Source organism: Elephantulus edwardii, unplaced genomic scaffold (genome assembly GCF_000299155.1).
Source record: "Elephantulus edwardii isolate Elephantulus edwardi_28Jun2011 unplaced genomic scaffold, EleEdw1.0 scaffold00233, whole genome shotgun sequence".
NCBI classification, from domain to species: Eukaryota; Metazoa; Chordata; class Mammalia; order Macroscelidea; family Macroscelididae; genus Elephantulus; species Elephantulus edwardii.
Window position 1 is genome coordinate 959,515 of NW_006399983.1, and position 20,546 is coordinate 980,060.

At 39.0% G+C, this 20,546-nt stretch overlaps 1 protein-coding gene across 1 annotated transcript in view; it reads left to right on the plus strand.

Annotated features, from left to right (window-relative positions):
- The window catches only part of ZNF18 (zinc finger protein 18), a 28,334-nt gene that overhangs the window by 3,166 nt on the left and 4,622 nt on the right, over positions 1-20,546 (plus strand). Inside the window, exons 3-6 of the mRNA XM_006898575.1 lie at positions 269-360; positions 2,625-2,709; positions 3,665-3,772; positions 6,316-7,083. Of these exons, the coding sequence (XP_006898637.1) occupies positions 269-360; positions 2,625-2,709; positions 3,665-3,772; positions 6,316-7,083 (1,053 nt within the window). The remainder of the gene's footprint in view (positions 1-268; positions 361-2,624; positions 2,710-3,664; positions 3,773-6,315; positions 7,084-20,546) is intronic.

Below are 20,546 nucleotides of genomic sequence, written 5' to 3' on the forward strand. Positions count from 1 at the left end.
ATTTGTTCTTCAGTTCCTTGAGCTTAAGAAATGCTGAGCGAGTTCGGCCCTTTTGATTTTCTGACTCTAGCTCCTCGCACATTTAATTGTAATATTTTGCTTTGTCATTCCGAGCTTCCATACAAATCTTGAATTGTGTATGCAAGTATTAGTTCTAATTTGCCATGCTTTTTCTGGTGTTAGAGTTTTTTATTTTTTTATCAATGCCCTGTGGGGAATGACTGAGGAGGATATCTAGATTCTTAACACTCCCTGTTTCTCACTTCAGTGATGACTGCGCCCCAGCTTCTTGCCCCACCAGAGGAAAGACTCATTAACGACCAGGACTCTGGAGGCTCACTTCTCCAAGCATCATCTCAGGTGAGCAAAGTTTCTCTCGTTTTCTTCCCTCTGAACCAATTTTGAGCATTCACCAGTACTCAGGAGGATGGAAAGTAGGTGCATTCTCAGAAGTGCAGTGAAGGAGCAAGCCTCACTAGGATAACCGGAATAAAACACATGTAGAGAAACTTGAGTTTCATTATTTCTCTCAGGTCTTCTCAAGGCAGACTGTTTTTTCTAATTGGCATTTAGATCGGGGAATCTAGGCCCTGGAAAAAAAGTGGAAAACCTGTGTGATGAGACAAACCTTACTTCGAAGCCACAACACTCATGAGTTGAGAGAGAAAAGGAGAAGGAAGCCAGTTAGAGAAGGAGAGCTTTACTAACACCAAGAAGAGCCAGGAGTGTAGAGTATACGTGAGATCTGGGTCCTGTGCTGAGAACCTTACATACCTAAGATAAAGAGTGGCTGAGACTCAGGTACATCACCAAGGAAGTCCTGGCCCACACAAGTTGAATAGGGAGGAGGTCTTTTCCCAGAGCTAACAGAGGAAAACCTTGTAGTGCTTGTGCCCTCAATGTGAACTTTCTGCTTCCTAAACTGGTACAGAATAAATTTCTGTTAAAGCCGTTTGCTGGTTTTAGCTCTAACTATGATAAGCATGTGCACCACCCATACATTTCCTCTTGTGTTTTTATAAGCCCTCTCTCTTACCTGTCTCTGCCTTTGCCCTTCCCTTTCTAGGCAGCTATTGATCTGCTTTTTCTTACCGTAGATTAGTTTGCATTTTCTAGTATTTTACATAAAATGGAATCATACCCTATGTTCTCGTGTTCTACACATGATGTGTTTTACTTGGTTCTTTAGCTATTTTACCACTTTTTCACTGTTTTACAAGATTGATTAGAGTGGACCTGGAAAGCACTATATTTATGTTTTTTGTGCCTGGGCTTCATTCAGCTTGGATGAAAGTTTATAGTTCTAAGGCACTTAGGAAAATTTTGAGGCCTTTATTTGTTCAATTCTCCCTCTTTCCTCCAGTTCCCTCTTGATTTGTAGAATCACTATGAGATGTAGTGGACTTGACAATTAAAAACAACAAAAACCTGAAAAATACTTTGAATGAAATGTATTTAGTATTTCATAAAGCACATAATGCAGTCTGAGGGATCTGTAAACCTGATTTTTCTCCCATTCTTGATGAGAAATTAAGGCTCAGAAAAATTTAACAACTTGTTGAAGGTCATAGAATCAGAAGGTAGTAGGACTTCCTCTTTTGAGTCTCTGCACAGTCAGTACCCAAACTCACTGTTGTTGAGTTGGAGCTGACTCACAGCTAACTCTACAGTAGATTTTTGGAAACTAAAATAACTCCTCATCTTTCTCCTTTGGAGTTGCTGGTGGATTTGAAGCACCAGAGAAGCACCACCTCTGGCTTAGCAGTACAGTTCCCCACAGAGCAGGCCACCGGAGCTCCCTCTACTTCCATTTATTGTTGGTGTAAAACATCTAGTTGGACCAATTCATAAATAGCTGACCCTTTACTGGGTTTTCAGAGTCAGTAAGTCCCATGGGAGGATTTGCCCACCTTTCTCCTACAGAACAGCTAGTAGATTTGAACTGGAGACCTTTGAGTTGGCAGTGCAATTCGCCACCACTAAGCCACCAGAGAGCTTTCCTTTAGATGACATAGGAAGCTTCCTTATTCATGACAACTCATCCATTGAATGAGCATTACATCCTAACCTCAATTCTTAGGAGATTACAGTAGTGTGTTGCCCTTTCTCTCAATACACCAGTGTGGGCTCTGGATGGGTCTTAAACACAGTCAACTTCAGTGTTGATTATTCTCTTTTACAAATCGGCACTGCCAACAAATTCCTTTCTCATTTGTTTTCTCCCTTGAATTTCTAGATTTCACTTAAGTATTGGAGATGTCAGTCTCTTCTTACGCTAAATAATTGAGAGAGTGAAAAAGAATGTGGAAAAGTTGAAAAACCTATCTTCTGGTGTGTTCTCCATTCAACATGAAGAGTTTATCCTTAGAGGGATACAAAGGTTTAAAACATACACATAGAAGTTAAAACCTCAATGTTTTCCACTCAGGACAAGAAATATTGCAGCAGGGACTATAGTTTTACACTTGGTGTCTTCCTCCATTAATCTCTCTCCCAGGGTTTCTCAGATCTTCTGATGCTTAAATGCCATTGGCACATTCATTCTTCTCACTTTTCCTCTAGGTAGGATCAGTCTACTTTCCTTTGGAGCCATGTTTAAGGCCATAGCATTATATTTTTTCCAGGAACAGTGGAGACACCTGGATTCTACTCAGAAGGAGCACTACTGGAACGTCATGCTGGAGACCTATGGGAAAATGGTCTCAGGAGGTGAGGGCATGGCTTACCAAGTGGAAGAAGGTGGAACAGCTAGGAATTCTTAAGCGATATTTATATTCTTTCATAGACACAAATTTAGCTTGAAGTTCTCAGGGTAAGAAATGATTAGTTACACATTTGGGAACTAGGGTGAGTAGAGGTTAGCAGAGGAATAGCAGGAGCTTCCTTGTATACAATACTTGAAGCTCCAGTGGGTGCACCTTTAATCATCACATCATCCCTAAGAAGTGGAAATGTCATCCCGTATTAAACATGATGAAAGTGTCAGATCAAGTTCCTGACTCCCTGTTCTATGCTCCGAAGTGCTGAGTCAGGATGAAACTCACTGTAGCTGTCTTGGAGTCCAGGCTCTTTTCCGCCAGACAATACTGCCTCTTTCAAATGAGGATGCTTTTCAGTCTTGACCTAAGCCCCAGCCTCACAGGTGGTCTGTCGACCCTTCTGTCTACCTTCTCAGACTCTGCTTTTCCTCCTTTTCGGCATTATCTCCTGGTCTCTTGTGAATTCTAGTCTGACTTGTCCCATGTCCTTTTTATATTTTTAAGAAGAGAATGCTTTTAATCAAGAGACAAAGATATAAAATCCATTTCAACCCCAAATAATCCTCACTCATTTATTCATCTTTTCAGCACCCAAATGTAGTGGAAACAACTTGAGTGAATACAGTATTATTGTTTGATACGAACTCTCATGCTACAAGCAGCACAAGCGTCAGTTTCAGTTACTTTGCCTCTTTTTACAACCACCTAGACCAGTGTTCAGATCTGATGGGAAAAGGATCTGGAGGGTTTTCCGTGTCTTTCTAAGATTAAGTAACCTGTTGTGGGATCTAGGGCCTTCATAAGTCCCTTCATGTTTAGGTAGGAGGATACTTTAAAAAACACAGTATGCATGCTCAGTGTTCCCTGCTCACACAGGCTCACAAGCTGATCTCTTTCTGTGCCAGGCACTTCCAGTCCCAAACCTGACCCAGCTAATTCTGCAGAGTATGGGGAAGAGCTGGCAGGACTCCCTCTTCATGCCACTGAGGAGATCCCAGCACCCACTTACAGTGGTGAGTCAGCTTCCATTGGTACTGAGACATTTCTGACCGTCACTTGTTAAGGCAGGTGTGATTGACAGGGTTAGCCTTTGGTGTTATTAAGTTATAACTAGCCGCAGATGAGTGAGCTTAATTGTGACATTGATGGTGGATCACCTCATCACTGTTTCTAGAGTTATTAACACATGTATTTAACAGATGAGGAATCATCTCACTATGGAGTCGTAATGTGCTGGCAAACAGTTAGAAACCAGTTCAAAGGGAAAAAGATGGACAGTCTGCTCCCCTGTGAATAATAGCTTCTGAATATCTGGGGATCACCCATGAGTCAGTTCCTACTCTGGTAATGAGTTGAATTTTATCCCAGAATAAGGAACCCTGATGCCACAACTCAAGAGTTGATGTGTTGAACCTCTTCAGCAGCTCTGTGTGAGAGACCTAATGATCCACTACCTTAAATACTGCAGCCAAGCAAACTCTTTAGGACAGTTTTGCTGTCACTTGGGGTTAATTACAGTAGGAGTAAACTAGACGATAGACAACATCACCACCAAGAAACCACAATAAGATGAAAATATACTAAAAGATAAAACATATGAAAATTTTAAAAGTTTAGAGTGTATTAAATTGATGGTTGAATGAGGAAAACAATATCAATATAAGCTATAAATATTAAATATATAAGCAACAGAAATAATTAAGGAAAAGCTTAAGGTTCTCTATTTAAAATAAAATCAAGACTACTTGCACAAAAAATAACTTCAAAGTTACATGAATTGGTAGAAAACTTTCTGGAATCTCACAGATTATGGATTATTTGTATTTAATATGGAAATAGTTAAAGTTGTTTAAAAAATTCCTTTTTAATGAATAACTTAGGAAGAGTCTTGAAGCATGAAAAGTAAACAATAGTTTCCTATTTAAATGCTTAAGGAGTTAAAATTTAAAACTGAAAAATAGATTTTCACTTAATTAAAATGCAGATATTTAAAACACAAATATACAACCAAACTGCAAATATTTTAAAACCCTTAGTACTTATCTAGTGAACACTTGTGCCAAAAGATGGCACAGTTGTTCCAAAAATTGGCTGACAGTGAATATGTGGAGTTTGAAGCATTGAATAGTGGGAACTATTATAACACTCAGCTGCAACTGAAAGTTCAGACAGGAGTCCACGAAACAGGGCCTCTGAAAAGCACCTAGTTACCTTGTGAGAAACTCAACCACTGAAAACCTTGTGGAGCACAGTTTATCCTGACATGTAGGGCATCGTGTGTTGGAGTAAAGTGCACAGCAGTTGGTAACTGGTACCTAGCACTTTACCATGCTTGTGTGGGGACACAGTCATAACAGGCAAGAACCTTGCTTAAAGTAATTATTGTAAGTGCAGAGAAAGACTGAAGAAAAATGGCTTATTATAGAATGATTTATACTAGTCAAAACACAAGAATTTAAGTTTTTACAGTTGGAAAATTAATAAACAATTTCTTTGTAGCGCATTTCCATGATGGATCATTCAACCCTTAAAAAAGGATATTTATAAACACTTTTAAGGCAGGAGAAAACACTTTTGCCATTTAAAAGAAATTTGAGGATTCATTAGTTCAGGCCTAATTATTGAGAAAACAATGTTACCCTGGAAGAAAAAGTGACATGGCTTCTTTAGATCTCCCGGAATAAAAGAATGGGTAGAAGTGTATGACTAGGAGTTCTACCGCCAAAACAAAAATCGAAAATGTACATCATTCTGTAGTGATGCTAACCCAAACCAGAGTTAGGATAGAAATATACTTAATGTTTTCTGGAAGTTAATAAAAGAGATGGATGCTGGATTAAACCACAGGCCAAAGTATTCACTTGTATGCCATAGCATCACAACAGTAAAGCTTCCTGATGGTAAGATGATAAGCAGCATTTGATTAATTGTTTGATTATGTGTAAATAGGAGAATGTCTATAAAACTTACAAATACCATATTTACTTTCTATTGATTCAAGCTTGACAAGAACTGTTACTTGCAGTACAATTCCAGTTAGGTGAGAGAAAAGGAAAGGTGACATTTTTTTAAATAAAGGCAGGAAGGAAATGTTACTATAGTTATTTCTGAGGATGTGATTGAGGTTAGTTTTGGTTTTCTTCTGTATACTTTTGTGCCTCTTCAAAAATTGTTTGTGATGATTCTCTTTAACATAAAGCCATGTAAGACCAGTCATTTAATAAGAAAAAAAGCCAGTGTGTGCATACTCTTTCCACCTGCATCTTAAGAAACCTATGCTCTGGTTATTTGTGGAGGGGCCAATAAATATCTTATGTGCCCTGATTTTGATGCACCAAAATTCTCCTCAGTTCAAGGTTGAAAAACTTAATCTGGAATGCAGGGCAAGCAAATGTAGTATCAGACCTTCAATATGGGTGCTGGTTTTTACACCCTTTGTTGATTGATGACTTCTTGATAAAATAATTTCTGTTTACTGATGCTCCTTTAGTTGGCATAGAAAGGAGAAAATATGTAAAATGTGCTGCAGTATTTAAAATCTTCTTTCTTCTTTTAGGAAACAGACAGGATAAAAGCAAAGAGAACCTAAACGTGGAAACCTGCTGGGATCAGGAGTCTCCGGATGCCCCTTGTCACATCTCAGGAGAGGCCCCGCCTCAGGGGTCTTTGAGTGGCTTCTTTGGTGAGAATGAACAGAGATGCTTTGGAGAAGGAGATGATCTCCCTAAGATAGAGGGACACCTCCAAGGTGAGGAGAAAGGGGAGCAGCTCTCTTCTCAGGAAAGAGTTTCTGGGAAACAGCTGGACCAGCATTTGCCTGATTCTCACCCAGAAGACCTCTCTGTGCTGTGGCTCAAGGAGAAGCAAGAGGCCCCCCAGAAGGACCAGCTCAAACAGGCCACAGAATGTGGGAAAACCTTCCATAAGTCTCAGCTTGTGCTTCACCAGAGAACTCATACTGAAAAAATGTACGTTCAGTGCCCCTCCTGCAAGAAAGACTTTCTGCAAAACCCAGACTTTGCAAGGCATCAGAGAATCTGCACCGGAGAGAAGCCTTGCAAGTGTGATCATTGTGGGAAAGGCTTCAGTAACTATTCTGGATTGCGCCACCATGAGAAAATCCACTCAGGAGAGCAGCCCTATAAATGTTCCTTCTGTGAAAAGACTTTTAGTCACAAGTCCAACTTTGGTAAGCACCAGAGCGTCCACACAGGAGAGAAACCTTATAAATGTCCTCTCTGTGAAAAGAGTTTCAAACACAGGTCAGCCTTTAATGCACACCAGCGTGTCCACACAGGAGAGAAACCCTATAAGTGTGCTCTCTGTGAAAAGAGTTTCTTTTGGAGGTCTACCTTTAATAGACACCAGTGGATTCACACAGGAGAGAAACCCTATAAGTGTTCTTTCTGTGAAAAAAGTTTCATTGACAGCTCAACTTTTTTTAGACACCATCGAGTTCACACAGGAGAGAAACCCTATAAATGCCCCCTCTGCGAAAAGAATTTCATTCAGAAATCTAACGTTATTAGACATCAGAGGACCCACTTCACAGAGAAACCTTTTAAATGTTCCTGCTGTGGGAAAAGTTTCAGCAGGAGTTTAAGTTTTGATAAACATCTGAGATCCCATCTGGGGAAGAAATCTTCTCAATAGCCAGACTCTTTTAACCCTTGTTTGTTTGTCAGTCCAGTGACAAATACTAAACTTTTGAATCACCGGCAGAATGACATTTGTTGTATTTCTGTTTATTTTCATGGATTGGAAAGGAAGAACCTACAATTATATTTGAACTTGTAAATTAGTTTGGGCTCTTAGTAGGTACTTCATGCTTATATAATGTCTTTTAACAGCAGCTGTAATTACTGTTCACAGGAATGAACAGCTCAGCTTTTTGCAATTAGAATTACAGAGCATGTCTTTATGATTTGAAGCGCAAGCCCTGATAGAGGCCTAGGGCGCTCATGTGTGCTCCTTGACACATGAGTATAATGTGAACTTGATGTGTTCTTTCTTGAAATAAATTCAGTAGATTCACTCCTCATCTCTTTTGTGTCTTAAATGTTCACTCTTAAGTTGATTCAGATTGAAAATGTGTTTTCTCACTGAAGACCCCAAATGGGAGTTGGCCTGTAGTTGGCCTACTCCCTAAATGTGGTTGGTTGCTGAGAAAATGTCTCCAGTGCACTCCGTAAATGTGGGTAGTGAGAGAACAAGGTCAGCATGAAAAGTCATTTCTGACTTTGATTAAATTTGCAATGTGTCAGTGTCCCCATGAAGAGTATACACAACACAAACCAATTCTCATAAGTTCAGACATGAACGCTCCTGCACCTACTTCTAATTCCAACACAAGGCCTATTGCTCTCCAGGGCTCGAAGTCTATTGCAATAGCTATACACACTTCTCAGAACCCTATTCATTGTTAGGGGGTTTATTAGAAAAGTTAGCAGGTGCCAACTCAGGTTTGGCAAGAAGATATAATTTCTTAGGTCAACTTGTGAAGTGTTCTTGCAGTTTCTAAAGAGCACAATTAAATGTTCTGGATTCCCTTTCTTCCCAATGTTAGCCATAATTGGTTATGATCCACTCTGTAGTGTCTAAGGTTTATCATTCAAAATGTCTTTCCAAACCAATGGTTAACTGTATATTTTGTGCTGAAGCATTTATTTTATTGAGGAGAGAGCATTAGGATGGGATATAAGTCCCACCCTACTAGAGGCTTATATAAAAGTTCAAGGGACCTGAGTACTAGCTCTCTTTATGGGGCACCTACCTTTAACTGATTGTCTACAGTACTAACAAGTCTCTGCAAAACTGGCCTCCATACCTACAGTCACATGAATCATTTCCCAGATGGGTCTGAGCCTCTGGGAGACCTTCAGTGAACCACAGAACCCAATGGACATAGAGGAGTTAGGGAAGGGAACAAAGGAGGTGGCTGTTGGTATTTGAAATCATGGAGTTTTACAGCATATCAACCATTTGGGCCAATGTTGACTCAGTACATCTTGTACCTGCTCTGCAGAATGAATTATGACTACAATTGGTCTCATAGTACTGGGTGCACTACAAAGATCCAGACTCTTAAGTAAAAAGTTAAAAAGAGTAAAAAGTACTCTTTGAAGTAGAAGAGGGAAACAAGACAATGAGAAACTTTTGGTCTGTGGCTGGGAAACTTGGAGGATCCATGATTTAATGCAACTGTCATATTGAAGTCAGTTATTGAAAGCAAAAGTTCCACACAGGATATGAAATTAGGGGACCTAACTCCTAAGAAGCTGGCTAATTGGATGCATAAAGAAATGATGAGTGATAAAGAGCAGCACTAAAAATTCCTTGGTTTCTGCTATCAGTAGTAGCAGCAAATACAAGAATAAGAATGTAGGAGCTAAGGTGGCTGACATCACCACTGAACAAAGTTTTACCAGGACAGTTGTGTCCCTTAATCTCAGGCTCCACCAGGAAAGAAACATGAAACATCATGTGGGGAAAACCAGAAATACCTCTCCAACCTGGGTGACCAAAACAGTAGTCCAGGAGACAGATGGGCAGGATCAAGAAACTTATAGTCAGGTGATGTGGCATAGAGGAAATGCATTAGGTTGTATGTCATTGGCAGCTTCCTGAGGCATCATTACTAAAATGGAATTTAAGTGTGAATTTAGCAGCAGCATCTGTTGTGAGTGCTGCAGAGAGAGAAGCCTTGCAAATAGGATCATTGTGGGAAAGGCTTCAGTAATTTTTTTGGATTACACTACCATGAGAAAATCCACAGGAGAGAAACCCTTTTAATGTCTCGTCTGTGAAATTAGTTTCATTCAGAGGTTTACTTTAATAGACCCCAGCAAGTCTGCGCAGGACAGAAATCTTGTAAATGTCACCTCTGTGAAAACTTTGTGTACAAGTCCACATTTAATATACACCAACATGTCCACACAGCAGTAAAACCCTGTAAATGTCCTCTTTGAAAAGTATCATTCAAAGGTACACCTTAAATAGACGGCATGTCCACACAGGCAACAAACCAAATAGATGTTCTCGCAGAGAAAAGTTTAATTGACAGTTCAAGCTTTTGTAGACACCACTGGGTCCACAGGTCCACATAAGAGTGAAACCTTATGAATGTCCCTTATGAAAACAATTTCATTTATAAGAACAGCTGTACACCACAACAAGGTAAAGGTAAATAATCCAATAGAAAAATGGGCACAGGATATGAACATACACTTCACCAAAGACATTCAGATGGCTAACAAGCACATGAAGAAATGTTCAAAATACCTAGCTCTAAGAAAGATGCAAATGAAAACAACTATGAGATATCATCTCACCCCAGTAAGAATAGCAAAATAGAACAGCAAGCAACAAATGCTGGCGAGGTTGTGGAGAAATTGGAACCCTTATTCACAGTTGGTGGGAGTGTAAAATGGTGCAACCACTGTGAAAGGCAGTATGGCACTTTCTCAAAAAGTTGCAAATAGAGATACTATTTGACCCAGCAATTCCACTATTGGGAATATACCCCAAAGAGACCAAACTGACATCCATGCAGATATATGCACACCCATGTTTATTGCAGCTTTGTTCACAATAGCAAGGAGTTGGAAACAACCTACGTGCCCATCAACAAACAAATGGATAGAGAAGCTGTGGTATAGTCACACAATGGAATATGACGCTGCATTGAAACACAAGGAACTCATGCAATATTATTCAAAATGGGTGACCCTGGGGGACATTATGCTGAGTGAAGTATATCCGTCACAAAAGGACAAATACTGCATGGTCCCACTGTTGTAAAACAGGACTCACCTCGGGATTCGGGGGAGACTGAGAAAGATGGATTAAAAATGTATACTGCATTGAAACAGATGAGGAAGAAAACTGTTTAAAGGGATATGTGATTAGGTATTTTTGTCATGACAGGAGTCCAGAGCGAAGGCTACATGGTGGAGTGGACCTGGGAGGATGGATTGTAAAACAATGAAAGAATTTTACTTTTCCAAAAGGGTAGTGTACTAGGGGAGAGGGTTGGGAGGGGAAAAAAGTGCAGCAATGAATGAATGGAAATCCAAAGTCTCTGTAAATTTTCATTGAAATTAATAAATTTTTAAAAACCAACAACTGTAAAGCATATAGATGATGCAACGTGAGTTGCAAATTCTGATTTCTAACCACTTTGTAAAGGGGAACTATATCCATCAATATTATATATCGTTTTGAACAGATACCTTCAGACATGACACCCCCCCCCCAAGCTCCTGCATCTCTTTCTACCAATCATGTAAATCTGATATTCATTGTTGACTCACAGATTTTACTCACAGTTGTGTTTATTAGGAAATAGGTTGGAGAATGGAGGAGGCAAAGAATATCTCAGTGTAAGTCCAGGTTTAGTCCATAAATCCCAAACCAGATCACAGCACAATTCCTCAATTAGTGAAAAGTCCAGATTAATTTCAGTAACACAAATGCAAGAAGCCTCTGATTTCTTTAATCATCCAGAAAACTGTCTCAGAGCAGTTACAAATCACCTTTTCCCCTAGTTGTCCAGCAATAAAAATTTTAACTGTAGCCTCTATCTCAAGGCTCCTCTGGTTATACCTTGCCAAAGTCTCTTTACACCAGTGTCATATTTCTTTTCACATTTTCTCCACCACCTTCTCCAACATCTTTCTTTACAGTGTGAAAAACTCTCTTATACTAGTCCAACAACTGTTGATGATTTGTAAGACCATGTTTTCAGCAAAGGTAGCTAGAGACCAGCAGGGGCTAATATAATGGCCAGAAAAGCCAGCTTTTAAACTAATGCCAATATGATTCTGTTAGACCTCAGAGGGTCACAGGACAGAGAAATCTTATAACTGTTCCTGGGATGGGACAAGTTTCTACAAGTTCTTAAGATTTGATGGACATTGGATATCCCATTTAGGGAAGAAGTCCTCTCCATAGACTTTTAGCCCTTATCTGTGTCTGTCCAGTGACAAATACTGAGATTTTGGAATTACCTGCATAATTGTATCTGTTCTATCCTTGTCTATTTTCATAGACTAAAAGCCTCTCCTCACAACATGCCCAAAGTATGTGTAATGAAGCTTTATCATCTTTGCCTCCAAGGAACACTCTAACTGCACTTTCTCTAAGGCTTCTTCGTTATTTTGGCAGTCCATGGAATATTCAATCCTCTTCTCCAATACAGCTCAAGGGCATCAATTCTTTTGTCGTTCTTATTCACTGTCCAGCTTTTAGATGCACAGCAAGTGATTAGAAAGACCATGGCCCGAAACAGATGCACCTTAATCTTCAAATGGACATCATTACTCCTTAATATTTTAGAGGTCCCTTACTGCGGACTTCCCAAGTGGACTACATCTCCTGATTTCCTGACTATTGATACCAAAGGTGCTGACTGTAGATCTAAATAATTAAAATAATTAAAAGATTAAATAATTGACAACTTCAAAACCCCTGTAGTGTTTCCCTGTTCTGTTGGCACCACAGCCTGCTGGTCTATGTATACATTTCACTGAGCACGATTAAATGTTCCGGGATTTCCATTCTTCTCAATGTTAGCCATAATTTGTTATTATCCACTCTGCATTGTCTAAAGTTTATGATTCAAAACGTTTTTCCTGGCCAGTGGTTAACTGTTTGTTTTGTGCTTAAGTATTTGTTGTATTAAGGAGAGAGGAGCTCTGGTGGCCTCATGGCAAGAAACTCTGCTGTAATCCCAAAGGCATTACCCGATGGTAATTGCACCAGGCAGTTCCACCATCTGCTCCATCAGAGAAAAATGGGCAATCTTCTGAGTGATTAAACTGCCTCTAAAAACCCTTTGGGGGTGGGGGTTGTCCAGTAAAAGTCAGTTCTGACTCAAGTCCCACCAACTAGAGACTTATAATAAGTCTTATATAAGGACCTCAATGCTATCTCCCTTTTTTTGAACATTTTCCTTCAACTGATAGTCTACAGTGCTCACCAGTCTCTGCAAAACTAACCTGCACACCTAAAGTCACATGGGTCATTCCCCTGGTGGGTCTGAGTGTCTGAGAGACACTCCAGACGCTCCAGAGAACCTCCAACCCAAGGACCTTAGAGAAATATGGGAACTGAATAAAGCAGGGGCTGTTGATGTAAAAAAATAAAGAAATAAATAAAAATCAAGAGTTATGCAGCAAATCAAGCCTAGTGTTAACTTGGCATTTCTTATAACTGGTCTGCTATTAATCTTAGCAGGACAAATTATTAATGCATCCATGCACTTAATTGCCTTTGCATAGTCAGTAAAGCCCAAATAGACATTCTTCTGGAATTCTCTGAACTTCTAACAGTTTTCTATGTTCAAACATGTCAGTCAGTTGGTATCCTATTGATTTCTGGAGCCTTTTTTTTTTTTTGCCAATGCCTTCAGTGCAGTTTGAATTTCTTCTTTCATTACCACTGATTCTTGATCATATGGTACTTTCTGAAATAGTTCACTGTCAGCTAATTCTTTTTGGTAGAGTGACTCTGTATATTCCTTCCTATCTTTTGATGCTTCCTGTATGATTACAGGAAGTTTTTGCCCACCATATTTTTCGGTATTGTTATTTGAGGCTTGAATTTCTTTTTCTATTCTTTCAGCTTGAGAAAAGCTTAGTAAGTTATTCTTTTTTTTTTCACTCTACAATTCCAGTTCTCTGCAAATTCCATTTTAATTCTTTGCTTTGCCTTCTCACTATACCCTTTTAATTCTTCTGTTCAGCTTGTTTACTTCAGCCTCTCTTCCCTTTGATTTTACTTCTCATTGCTCTAATATAATTTTCAGAGTGTCCTCTGATATTCATTTTGCAACCCCACCTCATCAGTCTTTTGTAAGTCAGAGTAATATAAAAAGTAATAACTTTATGCTTGCTGTATGGTTGATACCCTGTAACTGATGATACCCTTATCCCATGACTTACCTTGTCTTTGATTATTGGTATTTAATATTTCAAATCTATTATTTTTCCCCTCTTTTTTACTTTTTATTATTTTCTCCCCCCCTTCAAATCTAAAGGTGATTTTAAAATTTGATGGAATAGACTCAGTATCATATTTTTATTCTCTTGGACCCGTTTTAATTTTTATCAGCCTCAGTTTGAATTTGCACATGAACAGTTGATGGTCTGTGTTCCACAGTCAGCACCTGGCCTAGTTTTGACTGCTGATATTGAGCTTTTCAAACTATTCTTTTTCACACTTATTCAGACCATCTGGTGAGGTCCATGTGTAAATTCATTTGTGTGTTTTTAAAACTGAATATGGGATGAACAAATCACTGAACACACAGAATTGCATTGTGGTTTTTTCTGGCTACTTTTCTGTCACCAAGTTTGTACTTCCTGACTACCAATTTTTGTTGTTTCCAACTTTTTCACTCCAGTCATTGATTATCATAAATGCGTCTAGATTGCATGTCTGGTCCATCTTGGACTGCAAAGTTTGGTGAACATCTTCCCTTTCCTTGGCTTTGGCTCTTGATGTGTTTATATGAATAATACTCATGTTAATAGGTCTTCCTTGTATGCATATGGAAAAGACCTTATCATTCACAACATTCTACTTCAGGATGTTGCTGTGTTTAGGTGCTATAGAGTCAAATGAATAATGACTCATAGTGACCCTATGAATACAAATCTGAACCCTCCACTATCCTGTGCCATCCTAACAATTTCTGACACACTCACGCCTGCTGCAGCAGGCTCTGTGTCAATACATTGGTTGAAGGTCTTCCTTTCTCTTATCAACCCTCCACATTTCCAAGCATGATGTTCCTGAACTATGGGAGTCGAAGCTTTATCATCTTTATCTATGCCTCCAAGGTGCCCTATTGGCCATACCTTTTCCAAAACATATTTGTGTTCTTTCTGCTAGTTGACTGCCAAAAGCTTTAGATCTGTCCCTGACTTTCCAAGCATGTCCCCACTTTTTCTTTCTTTCCTTTCTATCTTTATCTTTCACCATCCATGTCTCCTTTATGTTACCTTAATAAATCTTTTTCACTTGTTTTGCTAAACTAAAAATGACCCCCCCAAAAAACATAATTTGTTCTTTTGGTAGTCCATAAATATTTAGTACTCTTCTCCAACACCATGACCCAAAGACAATAAATCTTCTTGTGTCATCTTTATTCATTTTCAGATACTTTGCAAGTGGTTGAAAAGACCGTGGTCTGTATCAGTCACACCATAGTCCTCAAGATAATATCAATGCTCCTCCATAATTTGGAGAGGTCCCTGACTATAGACTCTCTCGGTGCACTACATCTCCTGATCTTCTGACTGCTGGTACCAATGGTGATTATTGTGGATCAAAGCAAGATGAAGTTGTTAACAGTTTAACTCTTTTCTCCATTTATCATGTCATGATGTTGCCTGTCAGTCCAGTGGTGAAAATTTGTGTTTTCTTAATGATGAGATGCAATTAATTTTTAAGGCTGCATTTCAATTCCTGCAGCAAGTGCTTCAAGTCCTCGCTTTCAGTAAGCAAAGTTATATCATCTGCAAAACACAGGGAATCAAAGTCTTCTGATTCTTGCTCCACATTCTTGTGTGTGTTCCATCCAATCATTCCCATTCATTATATTTTATAAAATTAATCAACATTGAAAAGGAGCTCTGGTGGCCTAGTGGCAAGAAGTTGTGCTGCAATCCCCAAAGCACGAGATTTGTGGCCACCAGCTGCTCTGTGGGGGAAGAATGGGCACTGTCTTCCTGTGTGATTAACTGCCTCTAAAAACCGGCTGGAGGGTCAGTTATAGGTCGGTTCTGACTCTATGGTACACAACAACAATCAACATTGAACTATGCCCACCACTGCCCTGTCTTTTCAGATCCCTGTTGAGTCTTTCCCATTTCCTTTACCCACCTCACCTGACTCATGAAATTGTGTGACCCTGTGATTTACCACCAGCCCCACCCCACCCACCCCCCCACCCATCCTCACCCCTCTGCTTCTCCCTTCCCCTCCTTGGACCCTAATAGAAGTTTTACTAGTTATCTTTCTATTTCTACAATAATGGCCTTCCTTATACAGTATTTGTCCTTATGAGACTGAGTTAGTTCACTCAGCATAAGGCTCTCCAATCGCCAAATTATGCAGTAATCTTCAAAATAATTACTTCCAAGTGCCACATAGTATTCCATTGTGTAAGTGTACCACATTTTCTCAATCCATTCAATTGTGATTGGACATTTGGGTTGTTTTCATGTTCTTATAATGGTGAATAATCCTGCTATGAACACAATCTCTGTTTGTGTCTCATTTCTAGTTTTCTCAGGGTTTATTCTAAGCAGTGCAGTATCTGGGTCATATGGAATTTTTATGTTCAGCTTTTTGAGGAAATATCAAACTGCTTTCCAAAATGGTTGTACCATTTTACAATCCCACCAGCAGTATATGAGTGTTCCCACCTCTCCACATCCTCTCCAACGTTTCTTACTTGCTGTCCTGTTAAACTTTGCCACTGCTACTGGGGTGAGAGGATATTTCATTGTGGTTTTGATTTGCATCTCTCTTTTTGCCAGTGATTTTGAGTATTTCTTCATGTGTCTGTTTGTCATCCGAATAACTTCCTCTGAAAATTCTTTCCATGTCTTTTGTCAATTTTGTAATTGGATTATCAATCTTTTTCTTGTGGAGGCCCTGTAGGGTTCTGTAAACATTTGATATGATACCCTTGTTTGAGATGGTATTGCCAAATGTGTTTTCCTAGTCAGCAGGTTTTCTTTACTCTCTGTTGGAAAAGGTTTTGATATACCCAGAGATTAATCTTTACAAAGTCCCATTCTTCAATTTTATCTTTTCCTGGTTGTGTATTTCTGGCTGTATTTGTCAGCCTTTTTATACCATGAGCTAGGTCTTCAAAGTTTGGTCCCATTTTGTCTCTAATGATCTTTATGGTTTGGGGCTTTACGCCTAGATCTCTGATACACCTTGAGTTGGTGTTTGTGTATGGTGAGAGGTGTGCATCTTCCTTCAGGTTTCTGCAGGTAGTAGTCCAGTTTTGCCAACACCATTTGTTGAAGAGGTTGTTCCCCCCCATTTGATAGATTTTATTTCCTTGTTGACTATAGATAGATGGATTAATTTAAATGTTATTGATTCTGTTCTATTGGTCTGTTGTCATTGTACCAGTACCATGCTGTTTTGGTTATTACAGCTATGTAGTAGGTTTAGAGATAATTCTTGTTTGTCAGAAGTACTTTCCTCATTTGAAGTCTCTTTCCTTTCCAAATAAACTTGCCAATTGCTTTTTCTATTTCTTTGAAAAATGAGTTTGGTATCTATATTGGGATTGCATTAAACATGTATATTGCTCTTGGTAGGACAGTAATTTTCACTATAGTGAGTCTTCTTATCCATGATAAGGGAACATTTCCCCATTTATGTAGGTCTTTTATTGTTTCTCACAGAAATATTTTGTGGTTTTCTTTTTGAAGGTTTTTTGTGTTTCTGGTTGAGTTTATTCCCCAAGTATCTAAATTTGTGGTTGGTGATTATAAATGCTATTGTTTCCTTGGTTTCCTTCTCTGTGTTTTCTTTGTTACTGTAGAGGAATTCCACAGACGATTGTATATTGATCTTACATCCTGCCATTCTACTAAATTCGTCTATGAATTTTTTTGTTGAATACTTGGGGGTTTCTGTGTACATTATCAGATCATGTACATATAGTGACAGTTTCACTATCTCATTGCTTATCTGGATGCCTTTTTTTGTCTTTCTCTTGTCGTATTGCCCTAGCAAGGACTTCCAATAAAATATTTACTTTCTCCTTTGAGAATGATATTGGCTCTTGGGTTTATATATATATATATACTTTTTACTATGTTGAGGAAATTCCCTTTTATTCCTATTTTGCTGAGTGTTCTAATCAGGAAGGGGTATTGGATTACATCAAAGGCCTTATCTACATCAATTGCTGTATCATATGTTTCTTATTATTTGCTTTGTTAATGTGATGAATTACATTGATTGTTTTTCTTATGTTGATCTATCCTTGTATACCTGTTATGAATCCCACTTGGTCATGATGAATTTTTTTTATATGCTTTTGGATTCTATCACCTAGGATTTTGTACTCCATATATGAAAGATATTTGTGTGTAGTTTTCTTATTTGGTAAAATCTTTGCCTAGTTTGGTATTAGGTTTATGCTTGCTTCATAGAATTACTCTGGAAGTGTTCCTTGTTTTTCTGCTTTTTAAAATACTTTAAGTAGAATTGCAGATAAATCTTCCCTGTATGCTTGGTAGAATTCAGCTGTGAAGCCATCTGGTCCAGGATTTTTTTGGTGGGTAAAATCTTTTAATGACCTGGCCAATTTCTTTTTTTGTGATGAGTCTGTTCAAGTGTTCTACATCTGTCTATGTCATCTGGGTAGGGCATGAGTTTCAAGGGATTTGATTTTCGAATTTATCAGAGTATACTTTTCATAGTATTCTAATATTATCAATTTAATTTCATCTGGTTCTGCTGTGATGTCACTTCTATCATTTCTTAGTTGAGTTACCTGTGTATTCAATTTTTTCTTTTTGTTAAATTTGTCAGTGGTTTATCAATTTTATTGAACTTTTTGAAAAACCAGCTCCAAGCCTTACAGATGGTATCGTTTGTTTTTCTGTTTTTGATCTTATTGATTTCGGCTCTTGTCATAATTTCCTTTATTCGAAAGGCTCTGGAATTAGATTGTTGTTCTTTTTCTATTTGATAGAAATGCTAGGGTAGATAATTAATTTTGCTTCTTTCTTCCTTTTTTATGTGTGTGCCTTTTGCCATGAGCTGCCTTCTGAGAATAGCCTTAGGTGTGTCCCAGAGGTGTTGTTGTTGTTATGTGCTGTTAAGTTGCCTATGACTCATAGCAACCTGATGTACAGTAGCTCTTGAAGCCTGCTCTAGCCTGAGCCAGTCTCATTGATTCTGACATACCTACCCTCATTGACTCAGTTATTGTATCAATCCATCTCATCCAGGGTCTTCTTCTCCTGCACTGTTCCTCTACCCTTCCAAGCATGATGTCCTTCTGTAATGACCAGTCCCTCCTGACCACATGCCCAAAATATGTGAAATGGAGCTTCAACATCCAAGCCTCTAAGGACCAAGGAAAAACTTGGTTTAGCTTCTCCAAGACAGACCTATTTGTTTTCTTGGCAGTCCAGAGTATGTATGTTCTTATTGTTATGTGCCGTCGAGTCACTTGCAACTCATAGCAACCCTATGTATAACAGCCCTAAACTCTGCTCTGTTTTGTGCCAATCACACTGTCTCTGACACTCCCATCCCGATAACCCCAGTCACTGAATCAATCCACCTCATAGAGGGCCTTCCCCTCCTGCGCTGTCCCTCCGCCCTCCCCAGCATGATGTTCTTCTCCAAGGACCAGTCTCTTCTTACAACATGTCCAAAGTATGTTAGACAGAGCCTCAGAATCCTTGCCTGCAAAGAGCCACCCGGTTTAACCCTTTCCAAGATGAATCTGTTCGTTTTCCTAGCAGTCCATGGTACTCTCAATACTCTTCTCCAGCACCACAGCTCAAAGGCATCAATTCTCCTTCTGTCCTCCTTGGTCATTGTCTAACTCTCTGATGCATAACAAGTGATTGCAAAGACCATGGCCTGTATCAGACGCACCTTGGTCTCCAGAGAGACACCATTGCTCTTCAGTACTTTGGAGAGGTCCCTAACAGCAGACTTTCCCATGGCAATGCACCTTTTAATTTCCTGGCTACTGGTGCCAAGAGTGTTGACTGTGGAGCCAAGCAAGCTAAAGCTGTGAACAATCTCAATCTCTTCACCATCCATCCTGATGCTTCCAAGTGGCCCAGTGGTGAGAATCTTTGTCATCTTGACATTGAAGTGGACAGAGTATGTATATTCAAGATTATCCTCCAGCACCACAACTTGAAGGCATCAATTATTATTCTGTCATCCTTAGTCATTGTCCTGCTCTCTGATGGACAGCAAGTAATTTCAAAGACCATGGCCTGCATTAGGTGAACCTTAAGTCTCTAGACTGACACTGTTACTTCTCAGTACTCTACAGAGATCCCTGACAGCGCATTTCCTAGTGCAATTCCTCTTTTGATTTCCTGACTGCTGGTCATTTTAGTATGTTGTATTTTCGTTTTCATTTGTTTCAAGAAACTTTTTAATTTCATTCTTTATTTCTTCTATAACCCAATCATGTTCTAGCAGAAAGTTATTTAGCTTCTACATGGGTGGGTTTGTAAGTTTTACCCTTATGCCCACATTCTTCTTCATAGAGTCCATCTTCTCAAATAAATTCCTCCGCATACAGATTGAATAGTTATGGAGATATGATACAACCTTGACACACACCTTTCTTAATTTTAAGCCATGTAGTGTTCCCTTGTTCTGTTCTCATAACAGCCACTTGGTCTAGATTTAGGTTTGGCGTGAGCACAATTACGTTTTCTGGGATTCCTATTCTTCTCAATGTCAGATGTAATTTATTATGGCCACACAATCAAAGGCCTTTGTATAGTCAGTAAATCATAACTAGACACTCTTCTGGTATTCCTTTTGTAACGTTTAAAAATTTATTTTATTAGTCTTTTTATGCTTTGTTTCACAAATCTCCAGACCTAGGTTAATGTCATGTAAAATTTTACCATAAAACTTCTCATCAAATGTATAAAATAAATGAACTTGTATGCAGAGCAGATTATCCGGGAGGCTGGGCTCTGTGAGGAGAATTGTGGCATCAGGATTGGTGGAAGATCTATTAACAATCTGCGTTATGCA